This window comes from Charadrius vociferus, unplaced genomic scaffold (genome assembly GCF_000708025.1).
Source record: "Charadrius vociferus isolate BGI_N301 unplaced genomic scaffold, ASM70802v2 scaffold90, whole genome shotgun sequence".
In the NCBI taxonomy this organism is placed as follows: domain Eukaryota; kingdom Metazoa; phylum Chordata; class Aves; order Charadriiformes; family Charadriidae; genus Charadrius; species Charadrius vociferus.
Window position 1 is genome coordinate 12,057,535 of NW_009647222.1, and position 19,572 is coordinate 12,077,106.

The 19,572-nt window shown below is 35.6% G+C and overlaps 1 protein-coding gene across 1 annotated transcript; it reads left to right on the plus strand.

Moving 5' to 3' along the window:
• The first annotated feature begins 686 nt into the window (after positions 1–686).
• PPARA (peroxisome proliferator-activated receptor alpha) lies at positions 687–19,253 on the plus strand. Its single transcript, XM_009879723.1, has 7 exons — positions 687–837; positions 6,018–6,262; positions 8,941–9,101; positions 10,480–10,618; positions 13,163–13,365; positions 16,392–16,839; positions 18,700–19,253. The coding sequence occupies exons 2-7, from the start codon at positions 6,055–6,057 to the stop codon at positions 18,945–18,947; spliced, it is 1,407 nt and encodes a 468-aa protein (XP_009878025.1). The 5' UTR covers positions 687–837; positions 6,018–6,054; the 3' UTR covers positions 18,948–19,253.
• The last annotated feature ends 319 nt before the right edge of the window (positions 19,254–19,572 follow it).

Here is a 19,572-nt window from a genome sequence, read left to right on the forward strand (position 1 = left end):
AGCTGTGTAATTCCACTTCTGTTTAATGCACTGCCCAATTATAAGGGGAGTGATTTGGGGAAAGAACACTGTGCAGTATATATGTACATTCCACCATAGTGCATAAAAAAATAAGGTAGCATAATCAAGGTTGCATAGAATTTTCCATTACATAACTTTTAAGAGTTTAACTTCGCAATTTTAGTATCCTTTTTCAGATTTAGGTTATTTTGATTTGTTTTAAAGGCAAGGATGGTTATAAGTTGTATATGATACCTTGGAGTATAACTGTAGAGGGCAAAAATACAAAGTTTTTCTGGTTTGTTTTTTTTTGGAGGGGCGGGTGTGCAACTGGACTTCATATTTTAGTTGCCAAATTTTATTTTCAGTTATTTTTATCTTCAGTTGTTTTTATGTGTTGTATTAGTATGTTGGAAATACCCTGTAGCTTACATATTTCAGGCTCTTCTTATTCACCTAAGTTTTCTAAAAGTATCTACTGCAGCCATTAGTTTTAAGGGTGCTGTGTTCAGCCACAGCATTCTCAAAATGACCCAGAGGTAACAATCGTTTTAACTTTAACCCTGATATTTGCAAGCAAGCCCTTTACACGATCAATTTGTTTATGCAGTAAATCCAGACTTTGTTACTGCTTCTCAGAGACCTTTGCATCTGAGAGACCTGTTTCCTTACAGGGATTATCCATGGTGTGGCAAGTATTAAATGTGGAAGGGCCAGGGGTTTAGTCTCACACCATCCCTTTCCAAAAATGAAGCAAATAACTGATTGCTGCATGATTGGGTATATTTCTTCTATAATCTGAATGTGATTTCTTTAAGACCCATTTGAAGTTTATAGGTAAGTTACTTATTGGGTATTTGTAGTGTGGTGGTGGGAAAGGAGGACTTCTGAAAATAGACATATTTCAGAGATAATAGGCTGTGAGAGCGCACCAGTAAAACCTGTTTATCCTTAAAACCATAATTTCATAAAACTGTGTTCTTACTTTTCTATTTCATACTCTTGTTTTCAGTTTACTTTGTGTGTGTTCGTATGTGGGTATAGGAAAGGGGGTATGGAGACTAAAATATTTTATGAGAAACTGAGAAAATCCTCTGCTGATGTCTTTGTGGCACAGAATTTTCATAAAGTCAAAAGTAAGAGGAAATGTTGACTTACGCAGATGCTTGGGTGGAATTATCACACTGCAGCTACCACATCTACTGTTGTAACAGGTACAGCTTTTTTTTTGTAAAGCAAAGTACTCTCTGTGAATACTACTTAAATGAACTTCATACTCATTACCCTTTTTATTTTAGAAGCTTTATTTTCGTACAAGCAAGGATCAATGCATATTAAGTAAAACCTGCCAATGAAAGCAGACACGTGTAAACATGCACAAAATACAGACAAGACAGAAGACAAAACAGTTTGTTCCATGAATACTGGACATTTTACTTAAGGGTTTTCTGTGCTTATGAAAAAAAATTCATGATCTATTTTCAGTAATGAAAATACTGGTATATTTTGACAGTCTTCAGAAATGGTTATATAATGGCTATGCTTGCTAAGGTAGCTAGTTAATCATTGACAAGAACCTTAATGATTAAGCAGCTGTAATTTACTAGTAGTGTTTGAAAGTACAAAAGGGTATGTAACTTAATAGTTAAAAACAATAAGCGATTCATTTCTATTTCACTAGCTGTTAGGTTGTTCTTATATACATTCAGCTAAAAAGACTGCTGAATTTTAAATATTTACTGTAAATGTGGAAAAGTATGGTGCAATTTGGGCAATACCAGACATGCTACTGAAAGAGCTGTTGCCATGTTCAGAGTTCAGCTATCAAGCCTTTCCTTTGTTTTCCTGTCAAATAATACCTATTTTGTTTCAGGGTAGATTTCAGTGTTTGCTTAATCTTTTAAAAATACTGTGCTGGATGAAGAAGTCATACTTGGAGAGATGTACGTGATTCAGTAGGGAACTTGAAGTAATGTTGGGTATAAGGAGCCTAGTGCCTCTTGGAACCTCCCCAGCTATCCTGGGGCCAGGATCATATGCTCTGCCATTCCTTTCTTCCTTTTTTGTTGATGCTTCTCTGGGAGACAAATTTGGTAGTCTCCTTTGGTTGGCCAGAGAACAGTTGTTGTTATTCTCAGCTATCAGTACAAAAAAAAACTTACTTCAAGGTTTCTTTCCTCTTTTCCCTCACCACAAAATAGCTTTGTCACAGGGATAGCAATTTAACTTTGTTTTTGCAAATAAAATACATAAAAGTGATTTCTCATTTCTCAATTGGAGTATATTATCTTCCACTTATATCAGGGATATCAGGTGCATAATATACTGTTTTGGCCTCTGTTAGATAACTAACTGCAAACAGCAGTTAGTTCCAGGTGTTACTGAGCTGGTTCATGCTGCCTCAACAGAGAAATTGTACAAGGATGTTCAAAAATGAAAGTATTGGCAGAGAATAACAGATGATGTTAACCAGAAATGTTTGCAGTTGATTCTTTTTCTTCCTTTGTGAAAGTAATGTTTTGTAAATGCACACTGCATCTGCAAAATTACTAACCATCTTTAGTCTTCATAAGATTGGAACTGTTGCTCTGAATAAATGCAGATGGTTTAGCAATAAAGTCTTTGTTAGATAATATACAACAATCTGTGCCATTTTCCTTTGGTGTGCGACCATACATTCCTAAAGCATTAGGCTAATTATTTTATTTTTAAGTAGCCTTTTATTTAGAGGTCTCATTCATATAATTTCTGATTATTTTTTTTCTTCAGTAACTGTGGTCATGTATGTTACAGTATCAAATGTAGATATTTCTTAATATTTTGTCAGGTTACAAGCTGGTGGGATATATAGAAGAAATGAAGGTTATTCTTGGAGATGGGACAACTGTTGAGGTTTAAAAGAAAGTGACAATTGGAATTTATTTTGCTAGTTTAAGATTAAGGAAATTTTGTAGGCACTATAACTGATAGCAATTACACTTCAGTCCTCTATGTGAAATAAGTTATTTTATTTCAATCTTTCAATACAATGTTCTGTTATGTTGTAAAATAATTAGGCGTCGCAATTAGCATTGCTTGGATGCTCTTAAAATAAAAGCTGCAACAGCGTCTCAACTGATCCCTTCAGAAAGAAGGTGAGATGTGGATGAAAACTCTTGTATTGTTTATAGATATTCTAGAACAGTGCTGACGATCTGGCACAATGTCCTAATGAGTATTTAATATATCAAATTGGAAGACTTAATTTGACTGTTATTTTTAAATACAGCCACACTGTGCGTAGTGATAGAGCAGCAATGTGACACGTCCAAGTAAAGTCAACAGTAACATATCTGTTGCCTGTACCTGGTGTTAGAAATCATGGATAAATTCCCATTCTTAGTCTCCTACATATTCTTATTTGCTGCACCATGTGATATAGAACATATTTTCCTTTTCTAGTTAATACTATCCTGTTTCAAAAAAATCGGGCAAACAAATCTTTACTAAGGGTCCTTGTAGTGTGAGATGGCACGTTAGTGATAGTGACAGTCTCTGGGCTTTTTCCTGCTCAAGGGAGAGTGCAGAACTCCGTCTTGTTTGGTTTATAAAATCAGATATTTAGAGGTCTGATTCTTACGATTTTTGATTCCTTTCAGTCTTCAACCTTCAGAATTGTCTATTGTATTGTCTTAGTTTTAATACTCAAAATACAATGACCCTTCTAAAAAACTTTGTCATCTCAGTTATGCTGGACAGATCCTGGAATCTTCAGTCTTTACTATCATAAAGAACTCCATTTCACTGTATGAACTGAGTAAAATGAGTAGAAGCTCTGGATTTTGTTATGTGTTTGTGTCTGCTACTCTTTTGGTTCTGTCCTTCCAGGTATGTGGTAAGCTATTACACTGGTGAAAAAGATCTGTATCTTTGCTCTACAATGGTATTTGGGTTGGAAAAAAATGGGCCACAAGCTAAATGCTATAATAGTATTATTTTAATGAATTGCAGGAAAGACAATCTAAGTAGACACTGTTTTAGTAAACTCTTTTTTTTTTTTTTTTTTTTTTAGCCTCAACATAGTTTCTTTCAAAAACAGGTAGAACGGTGCACAGAGCTGTAATAAATTGCCCAAGGATATATAAAACGTATTGTTTTGGTCTAATCATCAGTTTATGATTGCACCGCAATTTCAGTCTGTCCTTGTACCTGAGCAGTTAGCATTTTTATGTCTATTCACTTTGCTAAAAATGAATAATGGGTACACAGAATGTACCACTACAGCCATTTGGTATCACACTTTAAAAATTTGGGTGCTCTGAAAATCAAAGGAAAGTTTTGCCAAGTCTGTACTTTAAATAACATTCATTAGCTGGAAAGGTGGAAATTGTGGAATAGAAAGCCTTATGTAATACAGGTATTTTTTTAAATTGTTTGTTTTGCCTTACAGTCATGTAATGAACACACTGGAAAACACTATAGGAGTGATATATATGCCTCACTGGTTTTCCATGAAATAGCAGAAAGAAGTAGCGGTGTGCACTGATAAGTGCACCTGAAAAATAAATAATTTTAAAACTGTGTGCACGTTGCAGGTTGTTACAAGCATAACTTCTGTTTTCTTTTTAGAGTAGGTCATTCTGCCCTCAGTTACAGCTGTGTAATACTGTGTAAAGTTACGCAAATATAATTGAAGGCAGCCTTTTGCCATCAGTCTGGGGATAAAAGGCTTGATTGTAGATATCTTCCTTCAAAACATTTCGAAGTTATTTTTACATCTTTTGGCATTAGTATGTAAAGCAGTAGTCGGCGCTTTGTATTACTTTTCACTGTACCCTTTTGGTCAATTACATAGCCCCCCCAAAATAGGCTTTTTCTCTGGAATAAATGCCTGATTTTCATAGAATGAATCTGTCACAGATTACCAGAGAAAAGGATTGATTTCTTAATATAAAATGTTTAATGTCGTAGGAATGAAACTACTTAGTATTTAAAGCTTTAAATAACATCAAGGAAGTTTTTTTTTTTTTATCATAACATAGCACTTTTTATTGTAAAATCAGCATTTGTATATCCCCATAAGCAGGTTCAAGCTTCACAATAAACTGCAGTGAATACGTGTTCTTTGCAAAGGCCAGCGTTGAGCGGTAACCACAGTAACAGAGCTTCTCTAAATGCCTGTGCATATTCATTGCATGGACAAGACTGCAGCAGTATGTGTTTGTACGCATACTGAGTATAACACAAGTGTTAGTTACTCGGTGTAAAAGATGAGTTTCTTTTCTCAGAAGTTTATATATGCAGCGGTAGTAATATTTTGCAGTACATTTATTAATTCCTTACCTGACAAGTCAATAGAAGAAGAATTAAAATTTGTGACATTTTCTTAGGAATCTGTGCTGTTACGCAAAGTTGATGATACTGGTGGCTAGTTTTGAAGGCAACTTTAGAAACTTATTTCACTGTAGGAAATAAAACTAACTCCTGGAATTGCATACACGTTCCATTGTATACGCTAGAGCACTCTTGCTGAAGGTGTTCTTTGACCAAAGTAGGTCAAAAAGTATTAGTTTGGCCCACTTCTACAACGATTTTAGTATAAGGCAGTATTTTGTTCTCTGCAGTGTCATAAGACCTGTCAAACAAATTTAAGAGATGAGAACAGAGGACCAAATCAACTTAACTAAAGCTGTTAGATAAGGTGAGCAAAGACTGCTCAAACATAATGTAGGAAGTGCATAATGCGCGCTATAGAAACACAATATGTAACTTCTATCAGCAAAGGAGAGAAAACAAGAATCTACAGATTGTTCTTGTCATTACTTTAATTCATATTGAAGTGTTCTGGGGATTTTTTTTCCTCTGTCCTGTTGATGACTGATGTTGCATAAAGCTTCTGGAGCAACAGAATGTTGTATAATATTTCACTATTGGATTAGAATTCATGTATTCAGTGTGCTGTAACTGAGTCAAATATTAAAATATATATACATTCTGATATTGTAAGTACAGGACTTTTTAAATTATTCTTTCACCAGTGTAAAGAAGTTTAAGTGACGGCTCTACTGGATCAAAATGGTGGACACTGAAAACCAGCTCTATCCCCTTACTCCCTTGGAGGAGGATGATATCGGCAGCCCTTTATCTGGAGAGTTTCTGCAAGGTATGGAGAACATTCAAGACCTCTCTCAGTCTCTGGGTGATGATAGCTCTGGAGCTTTAAGTTTAACAGAGTTCCAGTCACTGGGAAATGGTCCGGGATCTGATGGATCAGTTATAACAGGTAAGAGTTTTGATTTACCTTAAGACTTTCTTTTATAAATACATAGTGATAGAAATTAAAAACTTCTTTAATGCAATAATTGTTGTTTATGACCAAGTGACACTAGAAATATATATATAAATAAATATATATATGCTGATTATAGCATAGTCTTAAAATATTTAAGGCAAAATTTAATTTATTAGACAAATGTCACTGAAAATTTACTGTAAATGTAAAGTTGCTGTTTTAAATTATCATTAGTGTCAACACATTTTTCAAAATAACTTTAAAATCACTATTACTTGCAAGGAAATTACTATGTCTTGTAGTCATACAGGAAGTCACAATATCGCTCTAAAGGAATTTCTCATTTTTAAAGTTGAAATCTTGAAATCACATATATTTGAAAAGTATTGTGAAATATTTGCCAACAATGTATTATCTAACCCTTAAAAGCTCACCTAGAATTCCAGTATATTTTAGTGTACTGGTGTTTTGGACATGCTGGTTTCTCCCCCTTCCCAAGAGTAGCGTTGTTCAGCTAATGACTTCTACCCTGGTTAAAGTAACAGTCTTGGAGTGCTAATTCATTACATAGTCTTTAGTCAAAAGATCTTTGTGAGAGGCTTTGTTTGAGAGATCAAAATGGAAATAATTGAAGTGGTATGGGACACTGCAATAATGTCATAAGGTATCCCTTTTGAAACTATGGTATTACAGATCTTTGAGCAGTAGAGCCATTTTAAGGAATTTAGAGTTAACTTTCTGGTTGTTTTACATCATGTTTTGTTTTGGGGGGTTCTTACTTTAAATTGATTCCCAGGCTGTGATCACAATTTTACCTTACAAAAACTGGACTAAAACAGATGAGGTGTGCCTCTGTGCTAAAATGGTTGAAAAGAATAGCGTGAGTTTTGAAGGGAGAAGGGAGATGTGCCTCTTGGCACTATTGCCCAGAGGAATGTTTGTTGAAATATGATTTGGGTCCCTTTTGGTTGCAGACTTTCACAATGGAGAGATGCCTTCTACAGGAAATGTTGTTATGTTTTGGGTTTATAATGTAGTCCTGAGACATGAGGTTTTTTAATTATTTGTGTGTATGTGTGTACAAATCCTACCATAATTTAGATCAGCTTCTACTCTCACCTTCTAATTTGAGTATTCAGTGTTCATTGCAAAACGTTCTAGTTTTGCTGTTAGAGAAGATGGAAAATCTCATCTAATCATTCTAAGGCTCAGATTCCATAAGGCAAGTCAAAAGAAATGAGGATTCCAGTTTAAAAAAAATCTTGGGTTTTAGGCTGTTCTTGATGACTCTGATGCCTGTGGGCTTGGCAGTGCTGGCAATGCAGACTCTGAGTTCTATGCCAAGGTTTTTTCCAACATAATACTTGCTGACCTACATTCATGAGTGTTTCTTAATCTTTCTGTTAAAATAACACACCCATTAATTTGCTAAAGTCTTGTGGTGCAAGTTGCAAGATGGAAGATAAAAAGAAGTTCTGGCCTCAGAAAATATTTTCCTCAAATAAGGTGGAAATATTAATTGAAATAATTAAGGTTGGAATGTGTTAAGTTTTGTAACGTGTTCATCTAGTAGTAAAATGTCTGGAGAGTTTATTTCATTGTACAACAATTCAGAAATGCTTTTCCCATTATAATCAAAATGTAAAACATCTGAGCAAGGCTTCTATTGCTGGATTATCTTAGAAGCAGCCATTTGTGTTATCTTCCTTTTAGTATCTCTTCATTTCTGGTGATGTGCAGGAGCATGCTTTCACTTCAAGAAAATTCTTCAGAAGCAGAAGTTGTCTAACTGCTTTTTAGGCCTCAGTTTAGACCATCATTTAAAACTGAGTAGCTTTTCAAAAGTCAAGGGGACTATAAATGTATCTTAAGTGTAACTCAATGTGAGCAAGGAATATGTCTCTTGTCATACCATAGCAATAGATCTGATGCTCAACACTACGGCACAAGAGATGGAAGACGTAATGGCAAGACGAGCTGTTAGTAACTTTCTGGAAAGAGCGAGTGACAGGTTGAACAGATGAAGTCATGGGGGGTTCTATTTCATTGTGTGGGTTTTTTTGTTTTTATATTTTGTACTATTTGTCCTGAGCAGTAGATAGCTGTTGAATACTGCTTTTCAGTTTCAAATTTATGTTATTTGTGAAGGTAGTATAGATGCATTTTTAAGGTTAAGAAATTTCCTTGATTTAAAAGAAATATTAATTCAGTACTCTTCGGTTACTTATTTTGTGGGATAAAAAAAATTCATGTTCACATCAAACTGAAACATTTGAAAAATCAAAGTAAAAAATGGAACATGGGGAAAATCCAAAAAAGCTTGGTTTTCTCTTATTTTATGTGATGCATATTTATTGGATGCTCAAGAACCATTTTGACCCTTCTAGTTCTTGTTATCAGGGTTACTTTGGTAAGGCTTTTTGTTTGTTGACATTGTATGTCTCATCAAAATTAGCAGGGCACACCCTGTATGTTGTGTGTGTTTTGCATTGTTAATATAAATATTAATTATATTTCGAACACTTATGGCCAAATTATTAGTTCACTTAATGACTATTAACTCATGATTATTTCTTAGAATAAGCTCATTTTTTATATTTAGGATTTAGTATAGAAATTGTATCAATCTTGATAGTATAGTATTTATGAAGTGTTCCTTTTTCTTTTAGACACCCTTTCACCAGCATCCAGTCCTTCATCCATTAATTTTGCCACAGCTCCAGGTAGCATAGATGAATCACCCAGTGGAGCATTAAACATTGAATGTAGAATTTGTGGGGATAAAGCCTCAGGCTACCATTACGGAGTACATGCTTGTGAAGGTTGTAAGGTACAGTCGAAATTTTCTTTTTAAGAACCTAAATCATGTTGCTTTATTTACAGGGTTATATGAAGATAAACATTTGTTACATAATTTTAATGGCTAGAATTATATTAATTAAACATTTATTTAAATAATAAACAGATCCGTGATCTTTTTTATGAAATAAATTGTTTGGGTACCATGACTGGATACCATAACTCAATACCAGACCTTCATCAAGCAGGCACAATTCACAACGCTAATTTTAATGCTGCGTTTCTGGATACAGTTAGTTAAACACTAAAACAACTTAAAACACTAAACTGTGACTAAAAGTCAAAGCCTACTTGCTCCACTAGTGTTTTATTTGTGTTGGGAGTATGGCTGTGAGAAGCATGTGAGTTTGCTACATTTCCATTATAACAGTAACAAATCCTGAATTTCTCATCTCCACCACATTCTGCCTGAATCACTCAGTGTTGTCCCTCTTGTAGTTCTGGGGCCAGTGCACATCTGTGGGGCAAATTAATGTTATCATTAATGTATGATTTTGGGGATGATATGGCCCAGGAATTATAAGATTCTTTTCTTTTTCCTTCTAATATTTTAGTTTTCCATTTTTTTCTAAATGATAATGTAAGGTGAGAGAAATAATTGTATATGTGTACATTTTTCTCTCATGCTAAATGTCAGAAGATGAAAATTGAAATATAAATCTTATGGAATAATGCTAGAATCTCTATTAGAAATGGGGAGCCAGTTCATAGTCAGATGTGTCTCACAGTCTAAATTACATGTTGTTATGTTGTATGAAGCAAAATGTGTCAATGTCTCTAAAAAATTTTGCTCACCCTATGATTTCATAGTATGGGACTATCATTGCAGTATCAAGACATGACGGTAAGATCTGTTGAGTTACAGGCTTTTCTGTAATGCTTATTTGTGTGCCTTTGGCCTTTTCTATACACTGTGCTGTGTTGTCATACCCCTCATGTTTGCTGAATGAAGAAAAGATGTGTTAAATCTGTGTGTTTGTGTGACTTACACATATGAAAGATGAAGGTTTTTTCTGACAGAGGATGCTGAGAGAATGCATATCAAAGCAGTATATGACTGTTTTGCTTAATCCTTAAGAGCAAATCTACTCAGGTACTCTGGGTCCTCTCCTGGGAAAGAGGGCTGAGAGCTACTCCCTCCTTTCATGTTTCTCATTCTATACGTACCTTCATACACACCACTTCACTGGGTAGCACAGGAGATTCTTACCTTTGGACAGGTTATACTTTGCCTATTGTTTTATGAGTGACATCAATAAAGAATAAAAGAAAAGAAATTACCTGTATGATTGAAATTTAGTACTCAACATTCTTTAACATTACATATTGTTTTCTCAAACTTTTTATAGGGTTTTTTTAGAAGAACAATTCGATTAAAACTCATCTATGATAAATGTGATCGCAACTGCAAAATTCAGAAAAAAAATCGTAATAAGTGCCAATACTGTCGTTTTCAAAAGTGCCTTTCAGTTGGAATGTCACATAATGGTAGGTAAGAGTGCCATTAATAATTAGCTTGTTCCTGCCCAGGGTCTGCTTCTAGAAGCAGGCACTTGGGTAGCTTTTGTACTTACACATGTGAGTTGAACCTCAGATTTTTACAGTATAGGTTGCGGTGGGGGGACACCAGTTTCTCTAATGAATAGTTAATGTAATTGATACACAGCTGCCAAATCTACTTTTATGAGCTGGACGTCTGTTTGTCCATATGAATGTTCATTTAGTTGCTTTCTTCACCCAGAACTTTGGCACCATTAGTCCCATTGAAACAAGTTTCAATACTGGACGAATTCTGATGAAGGGCATTGTAAAGGAGTAGGAGGAGAACAACTAGCTCATTGTTGGGGGGGGGAATGACGTAGGATAGAAATCTGTAGGAAACCAGACTTCATTATTTTTCAGGTTACAGTGCAACAGCTCTTGGGCAGATGGTTCAGGGAATGGGGGGGAAGGGCGAACATCTGTACTGACTGTGGAACAGGAATCTAGTAGGTTGCTTATTAAATGGAATGGTAAAAATTCAGAGCATTTAGATATCCACTTTAAAAATTATGTTATTGTTTATGTTAATGATTTAAGATAAAGCTGGTACACCTGTGGCTTACAGGCTGTTTTCAACCTACAAGGCAGTTTTATGCACAGTATGTAGCTTGCTAAGCAATTTTGGTAAAGATGGAGAGGCCAAACAATGAGAAAGCACATTTTGATTTGCCGGATCTGATAGCGTCAAGGCTGAACTTGGGAGCAGGTACATTTTGAGGGTCAGTGAAAAGGAGGTGAAAGTGCTGGGCTAGGTGAAAAACTGTGGGTTAGGAGACGAACTTCCTAAGGAAACTGCAGTCAAGATGGCTGGGATTGGGGACATGGTTGGGGAAGCTGCCTATGGCATTGTAGTCTAGAGTCCTAGCAAAAGACATTTTGAGAGCTGACTGTCTGGTTCTGGGGAAGTCTGGCTCCCTTGTGGTGAGCCTTGACTGAGATTAAAATCCATTGGGAGAGAGTTGATAGTCTCTGCGAGACTGGTAGATAACCTTCATTAAGCAGCAGACTTAGGAAGAGTCTGCCAGCCGAAAAAGTAACATCTCAGGGGCAGGAGTTGAGCAGGAAGCTGTGCTGGTTGGCATGAATTAACATTTACTTGAAACCTTTTCATCTTACTAAAACACTGTGGGCACCTGTGCTCCAGCTGAAGGGAGTAGCAGTTTTACTGCAGCAAGCACAGGGCAGGCAGTGGGGGAAGGAGGTGACTGCTAACCTGCAGGTGATACTTCTCAGGAAAAGAGATAGAAATAGATTTACAGCCATGACCTTAAAACTTAAAGTTTTGGTTTAGATCAAATATTCTTCCACTTTTCCAATAGACCCATGGCCAGATTCTGAACAGGCCTTCCATCTTGGACTTCCATTGAAGTCCAAAACTGTATTTCACATCACTCCTGGAGTCACCTCCTTATGTCATGAGACATCTCCTAATGTCATGAGAAAATTCCTTGGGCATGTTGAAGGGCTGATTCTGCACATGCTCTGAACTGCTTAGTCTAAGCAGTGAGGTTCTGTCCTCTCACTGGTTAGATGCTGAAATATGCGGTAAGAGTAACCAGCTATACTAGCAATCTCAAAACCTTGCACACCATCAGAGGTTAAGGCCCCTTTTAAAATGGAGCTGTTTTAGTTTTAAACTGAAACTGAAGAGGGATGTGGACATGCCTGTTTTATTGCTAAATGGCAAGACCACTTGCCCAAGAACTGGGAGACCTCCATACCCAGTGGTGTTTCAAACTCACATCACTTGCCTCTAAGAAGAATATCCTAATGACTTGACTGGATATTCAAATTCCATTCTCATCCTCTCCAATCTTGAAGGGCTAATTTTTTTTTTTAAAAAAGAAGCATAATATGCTGAGACTAGGAGGAGGTTGTGTTGACTAAAGGCTTTGAGCATAAATCCAGGTCTCTGATCTCTTTTGTTCTCACTAGACAGTACAGATATGTTGAACTGAACATCCAGTGCATAAAGAACTGAATGCCCCAACAGGTTCAGAATCTTCAATGGGATTTGGGCCCAACTCTGTTGCAGTGTTCTCTGTGGAGTAACTCCCCAGGCAGCTCTCCAGCTGGTGTGTGTGCTCTCTGCTAATCTCCTGACAAGAGTTTACTCAGTTTTTTAGAATTCCCAAGGTGGACTTCGGGTTTCATATTGGGAGTTGTAGAACATTATAAGGAGAGAACAAAATATGACTACTTAGGTAATGTAGAAGGAAAAAGGCATGCGTTCTAGCTCACTGTAGATACCTGTTTGTGTTTTTGAAACATCTCATTACCTTCAGTTTAACGTATTGACTTAATAATGAGTCACTGACTGTGTTGGAAAGGATGAGATTTTTTTCTCACTCATGAATTTATCACAATAAATGTACTACCTCCACCTCAGTTTTTTCTAGACAGAAAGTCTTGCTTATCTAATCGGCAATGGTAAAAGGCATAGGTTTTTATATAACTTACATTTGTTTTACCGTTATGTCTTCCCATCAGCAATACGTTTTGGACGAATGCCAAGGTCTGAGAAGGCCAAGCTGAAAGCAGAAATTCTAACAGGTGAAAATTATGTAGAAGATTCAGAAATGGCAGATCTTAAATCACTTGCCAAAAGAATTCATGATGCTTACCTGAGAAACTTCAGTATGAACAAGGTTAAAGCCAGAATCATCCTTGCAGGGAAAACTAATAACAATCCAGTAAGTACTTCTGCTGTAACTTGAAAGTAAAGTTAGCAAGTACATAAGGTGATTATAATTATTTGTTAAACTCTTAAGCAAATCTTTCAGAAAATAAATATCATGCTAATTCATATGCAAAAAGAATACCTGTAGTAAATATGGTTGCTTTTAGCCACTGTCAGAATAATAGTAAGCTTTAGGAAAATCATGTGATTAACTTGTAAATGGGAGCTTGTAACCTTAAATTATAGTAGAGACACAAGGGAAAGAAAATTGGTTCTTAATCAAAAAAAATGACATCTGAATGCAAATACCTCTTGATATGGGTGGGGGAAATTGTTCAAAATTAATTTCCTATTATGAAAGTGCAAAAAAAAATTACAATTTTTTTGCCAAAAATGCCAGGTTAAGTACTGTTGTCTTTTAGGAGTACAGGTATGGTGTTTGTTTTAATTACAACAGTATTAATGGCAGGAGGGAGAGAAAACTTGAGTTTGTAATTCCTTGTTTACAGTTCCGGCCATTTCCTCACCCAGCCTTCCTGGTCTTTACTGTATGGTTACTTTGAAAGAGAGAAGCAAGCAAGGTTGTGAAGACATGTATGCTGCAGAGGTTATTTTTCTTTCAGGATGATTTAGCAAAGGTCTTATACCAAATAGTGAATGTTCTCTAGGAATTTTTACTTATAGTACTTAGCTCATTACTAATTAATATGTATTGTGTAATATTAACTAGTTGCATAACATCTTTGACATTTAACTCTGAGCCATACTGTTTTGAGAATTGGGCATAATTTTCCTAAAAATGATTGAGTATGGTAAGGAAAACATCATTAGACAATAAAGAGTTTGGGCTATCTAATGCTATCAACTACTTTTTGTTTTGTAGCACGAGATAGTATAACCATTGTAAAGACTGAATTTTTTCTCTTTATGCATATTTTTTTTAAATTCTGTTGTGATTTATGTTAATTATATGTAGAAGATAAATTTTTTTATAAAATAAGATACTAATATCAGTAAAAATTTGCAGGGAAGAGGTTTTACATATGCTGTAATAAAACCCATATGACTGTGAGGATGAGTGGTACAAAAATTGTAGGCAAGCTGTCTTCTAAATTACAGAATTTGGCATATTATAGTCTAGTCTAGCCAAGCATACAGGCTTCTACGTTGAAAGAGAGACAAATGAATAATCCCAGTCTTTTTCACTGGATTAAAGATAGGCTTAAAATTAAGCACAGGCTTAAACATTTTTGGGGGTGCAAGCTGACCTAAGCCTACAGCAAATACCATGTTTTAACACCTTACCAAGTCGGTATCTGCATAAGGTCCTTTTCAAGCTTGTTAGCACATCAGAATCATAAGTTACATATTGTATCATACATGCAGAGATTCTAGATCACTGCATCCTAAATTTTGTGTTAGTATTTGTGCAACCAAGGTTCTCAGATTATAGTCATCCAACTGGCAAGCAAGTGGCTTGCATGTGTCTTGGTGAATTTACAAGTAAAAATTAATAAGGAATTAGATTTAGTATATTATAAAGAGGCTGCTTCCTCATTCTTCAATATTCAGGGCAGAGCAGAGGTTTTTTTAAGCTATTTCATCATCTCTTGGGAAAACAGACATTTTAATTTTCCTTCGGCTTTTTAACAGAAAAAAAATTGAGGGGTTTGTTGTTGGTAATTAGTAATCCAGCTGTTTCTGAACAATGCTTTAACAGTTGATTTCAGTGAATCCTAATTCTTGGCGCCACTGTAACTCATTTCAGCATGAACTAGCGTTTTTCATGATGCAAGGTATTACAGGATAACCTACATCTTTTTAAGGGCTTAGAAATGTGGTGGGTTTATTGCTTTGCCACTTTCCGCTCATATCCACATGCACATAGAAAGTTCTGTTTGGTATAATTCTAAGTACTGAAGTGAGATGGAATGTATAGTTGCCATAAGCATTTAAAAAGTGGAAAATTGTGGGGAAGCTAGCATGTTTGACAGTTTCCTAAGTGAAATAAGTGAATTCTACGAGTTTCTAACAGAAGACCAAATGTTCCTCATGATATTTAATCTGAGATGAGCAAAACACCACAGGGAAGGTGCTTTGCTTAGCATTTATGGAACTAGATTGATGTTCAAGGTCAATTGCTATGACTTTGGTAGGCTGGAAAGCATTGGGTTTTGTTATTTTTCTTTAGTCAGTTGTCTTGTGTGTTGATTACTGCTCTTCAGATACATACCAAATTATTTTTGAGTTCTGATTGTTCTTAAGAAAGTCTGAATGCTTTTTTTATATGATGTTTTAAGAGACAGGCTCATCACTTTGTAATTCACGTACCTTTTTAAATGAAGGGGGTTATGGAAAATACTATGACCAGGACTGAATTTTGTGTTGTCTGACATTCTCGTGGGATTCTGTGTCTAGAGATGACTCAGCACTAACTGTAGCTAGAAAGATGAGCTGAATTTCTGTGGTAGACTAGCTGGGACATAGTCTATGAAAATCTGATAATAAAACACAAGAGTAGTACAGGGTTCACGTTCTTGTTCAAACATGCTGTCCAATATTTAAATGACTGTCTGTATTCCCCCTAGGATACTTCAGGAAAGCATCATGATGTGCATCAAGTGTAGTTAGTTTAGGAATCGATAGGAGTGTAGGCAAAATAACCTGGACTTCTGGAGAAGGTAATACAAGTCTTTTGTGAACCTTCTGGGACTTGCTCGGAGATGGATATATGCATACTAAGCACATTACTTCTGAATATCTTCACTATAACTATTATGTAAAACTAGATTAAAGATACGGCATACATATTTACATTTACTATTGTTGTTTGCAGAGCAAACTTGTTCTTAGATACTGCAGTTTGTAGTTCTGTAATATGTGGTTTCTCTATGCAGACATATGAAGGAACTCGAGGTTTATTGATAGTTGAAGATTGATTAGCACAAAAGTTAGAGTGTATCAAAATTCCTGTTCTTTAGGAAACCAATGATTAATAACCATTATTTTGTAACTGAATTAGTATTTTTTTCTCTGTAGCCATTTGTTATACATGATATGGATACCTTGTGTATGGCAGAGAAGACGCTGGTGGCAAAATTGGTAGCCAATGGAATTCAGAACAAGGAAGCAGAAGTTCGAATCTTCCACTGCTGCCAGTGTACATCTGTAGAGACTGTCACAGAACTTACTGAATTTGCCAAATCTATCCCTGGCTTCTCCAATCTTGACTTGAATGATCAAGTGACACTGTTAAAATACGGAGTTTATGAAGCCATATTTGCGATGTTAGCATCTGTGATGAACAAGGACGGGATGCTGGTAGCCTATGGAAATGGTTTTATAACCCGGGAGTTCCTGAAAAGTCTAAGAAAGCCCTTCTGTGATATAATAGAGCCAAAATTTGATTTTGCAATGAAATTCAATGCACTAGAATTGGATGATAGCGATATATCCCTTTTTGTTGCTGCCATCATTTGCTGTGGAGGTAAGCATTACATATTTGTTCTTTAAGGTAGTAAATTTCAAAATTTTCTTCATGTGAATTAATAATTTTAATGGAAAAGCTTATATATTTCTTGAAGATTCAATTCTGCCACTAACAATGTCATTTTCCCTTTTAGCGTATTTCATGGAAGATACTGTGTAACTGCTAACAGTCTTGATCATAGAATCATAGAATGGTTTAGGTTGGAAAGGACCTTAAAGATCATAAAGTTCCAACCCCCCTGCCATGGGTAGGGACACCGTCGTCCTGTATTTTGCTTTGCAGAATTGTAGACGTGCATGAAATTACTGTTTAGCCTAACTTAGAAAAGGGTCTAGTTACTCTCTGTTTTTAAAAGTGGGATGTGAAGAGTGGTGATGGTTTTTTTTGTTTGGAGTTCAGAGGATTTATTTTTTTATGTTTAAAGCTGAGTTGGAAACAGTATTTGTATCCGCCAAATGGGCAGAAAAATACTACGTAATGAGACTGGAGGCAGGTGCAGATTGTAGCTTTGCTCATCTTTGACACTTGCTGATTACATCATGTCATGAGTTCTGCACAAATGCACAGCTCTGTCAATGCACTTCCTGTGTTCTCATTTTAATATCACAGGCTGTTTTTAAAAAACAGCTTACTTAGCTAATTTTTTTTTTAATTAGCTAATTTTTTTAAAATTATTTCATAGTACCTAAGGATATGGGGTTTGGGTTTGTTGGTGGGTTTTTTTGTTTGGGTCTTTTTTTTTTTTAATGCTGTTGTTTGAACTCTTTATGAGTGAAGGAACACAAATGTAATAATCATTTATAATCCTTTCTTTCCTCCAGAAAGTAAGGACATTCATATTTAGGTTAAATTCAAAACTATGCATAAGAATTTTGAGAAAGGGAAATAAAAGATCAAGAAAGTTACAACTGCTCCCGTCTGCCTCTTTTGCATTCTGCCAAACTCATAGGATATTTCACTTCTGCAGTTTTATCCTCAGCAATTACAAGAAGAGAGATGCAATCTGTAGACTTTCGAAAGCTTCACGTGCTAGTTTAGACAGCAAGTTCCCATCAAATTTTGAACTTCTTTTGCACAATACATTGTTATTTTGATGTTTTCAAAAGTCAAGAGAGTTCTTTGCAGGCAAAATGTTGTGGGGTGGGGTGGTTTTTCTTTTCTCTCTGTTCTTCTCCTTGGAACTAGCTTAAGTTTTCAAGGAACATGTTTAGTCTGTTGTCCCAGGCTTCTCCCAGAGAAGTTTGATTTGGAGAGTGAAGGTATCACAAGACTGTAAGTAGCTTAAAATGTGATCATATGCTGAAAAGAGTAAAACATCCTTTCTTCTTAGAGAAGTAGGCTTCTCTACGTCCTGTCAATAACTTGTGCTATGGCAATATACATATGGGAGCAAAGAGTGAAAGACTGTTATTTATGTCTTGCCGTATTTCTACCAAACTTCAAGAACTCTCTAGAAATAGCCACATGCTTTTCTCTTTTCCCATCCTTACAGCTTGAATTCTGTTATCAGGACATACAGAATATAGAACTGGATTCCTAGGCTGGATACTTCTGCTGGTTTTGGGGAAGAGAGGGTGGTGTGTTTTTTTGCTTTTGTAGTATGGGTTGTATTTAGTAGAATGAAATCTCTTCTCAGATAACTGTGGGCATTGACAAAACTTTTCCCAAAGGGATAGGAAGAATACTTTTTTATTTTTACTTCCTTTTTTTTTTTTAAGATTCATTTTGAGCTTCATTGCGCTCAGTGTATAATGTAAATATACACTGTAGCCTACAATATTGAATCTATAATGTAGCCTACTTTAAACAATTATTATAAAATTATGACATGTGTTCTTTTGTTTGTTTTGAGAACAGATCGTCCTGGTCTTGTAAATGTAGGATACATTGAAAAAATGCAGGAGAGCATTGTGCACGTACTGAAACTTCACTTGCAAACCAACCATCCTGATGACATCTTCCTCTTCCCAAAACTTCTCCAAAAAATGGCTGACCTCCGACAACTCGTCACAGAGCACGCTCAGCTTGTTCAGATAATTAAGAAGACTGAATCTGATGCACATTTACACCCTTTACTACAGGAAATCTACAGGGATATGTATTAAGGATTTTTAGTACTTTTTTCCACAATATTTAAAGACAAGAGCAATACAGATGGGAGCAAAACTACTTGCACAGTTATCTGCTGTTCACTCAGCCTAGAGCATGGAAAATCTAAGAGCTGGGTAACTGGAGTGTTACACTTATTTTGGTTTGGGATCTTTTGTCGTCTTTTGAAAGGGTTCTACAGAAAAATACTGATCATAGTGCTGATGAAGTGTCTTACAATGGTTCTGTTATCTGGGAATTTGAAGATTGGTAAGGAATACATATTTGTATAATAAATCAGAATGTTAAGTAACAGAAATGAACAAAATTGTATTTCCTCTTGGCTTAGTAATTTTAGAATTAATATAACAAATTCAGCAAATTCTCTGCAGGTATATGCACAATCATAGATTACGTACTTTTGGCTAATGGTAATTACTGAGAACCAACTAACACTTTTTCTCACGGCAGTCAGTCTAACTGTATCAAATGATTGGATATTACTGTACATACACTTCTAAAAAATGTGAAAGACCGTTGATCTGCTGCTGCTTTAATTCCACGAAATGCAGTACAGCTTCATATAGTATTACATTGGTATACCTTAGGATTAGCTTGTTTAAAAGATGGTTCTTTTATGAA

What these genes read in the sequence shown, in the direction of transcription:
- PPARA (XM_009879723.1), top strand. Translation starts at nt 6,055, where the DNA reads ATGGTGGACACTGAAAACCAGCTCTATCCCCTTACTCCCTTGGAGGAG. An exon ending in GGAAAACTAATAACAATCCA is followed by an intron (nt 13,366 to 16,391) that starts GTAAGTACTTCT and finishes TTTTCTCTGTAG; the next exon opens with CCATTTGTTATACATGATAT. An exon ending in TGCCATCATTTGCTGTGGAG is followed by an intron (nt 16,840 to 18,699) that starts GTAAGCATTACA and finishes TTTTGAGAACAG; the next exon opens with ATCGTCCTGGTCTTGTAAAT.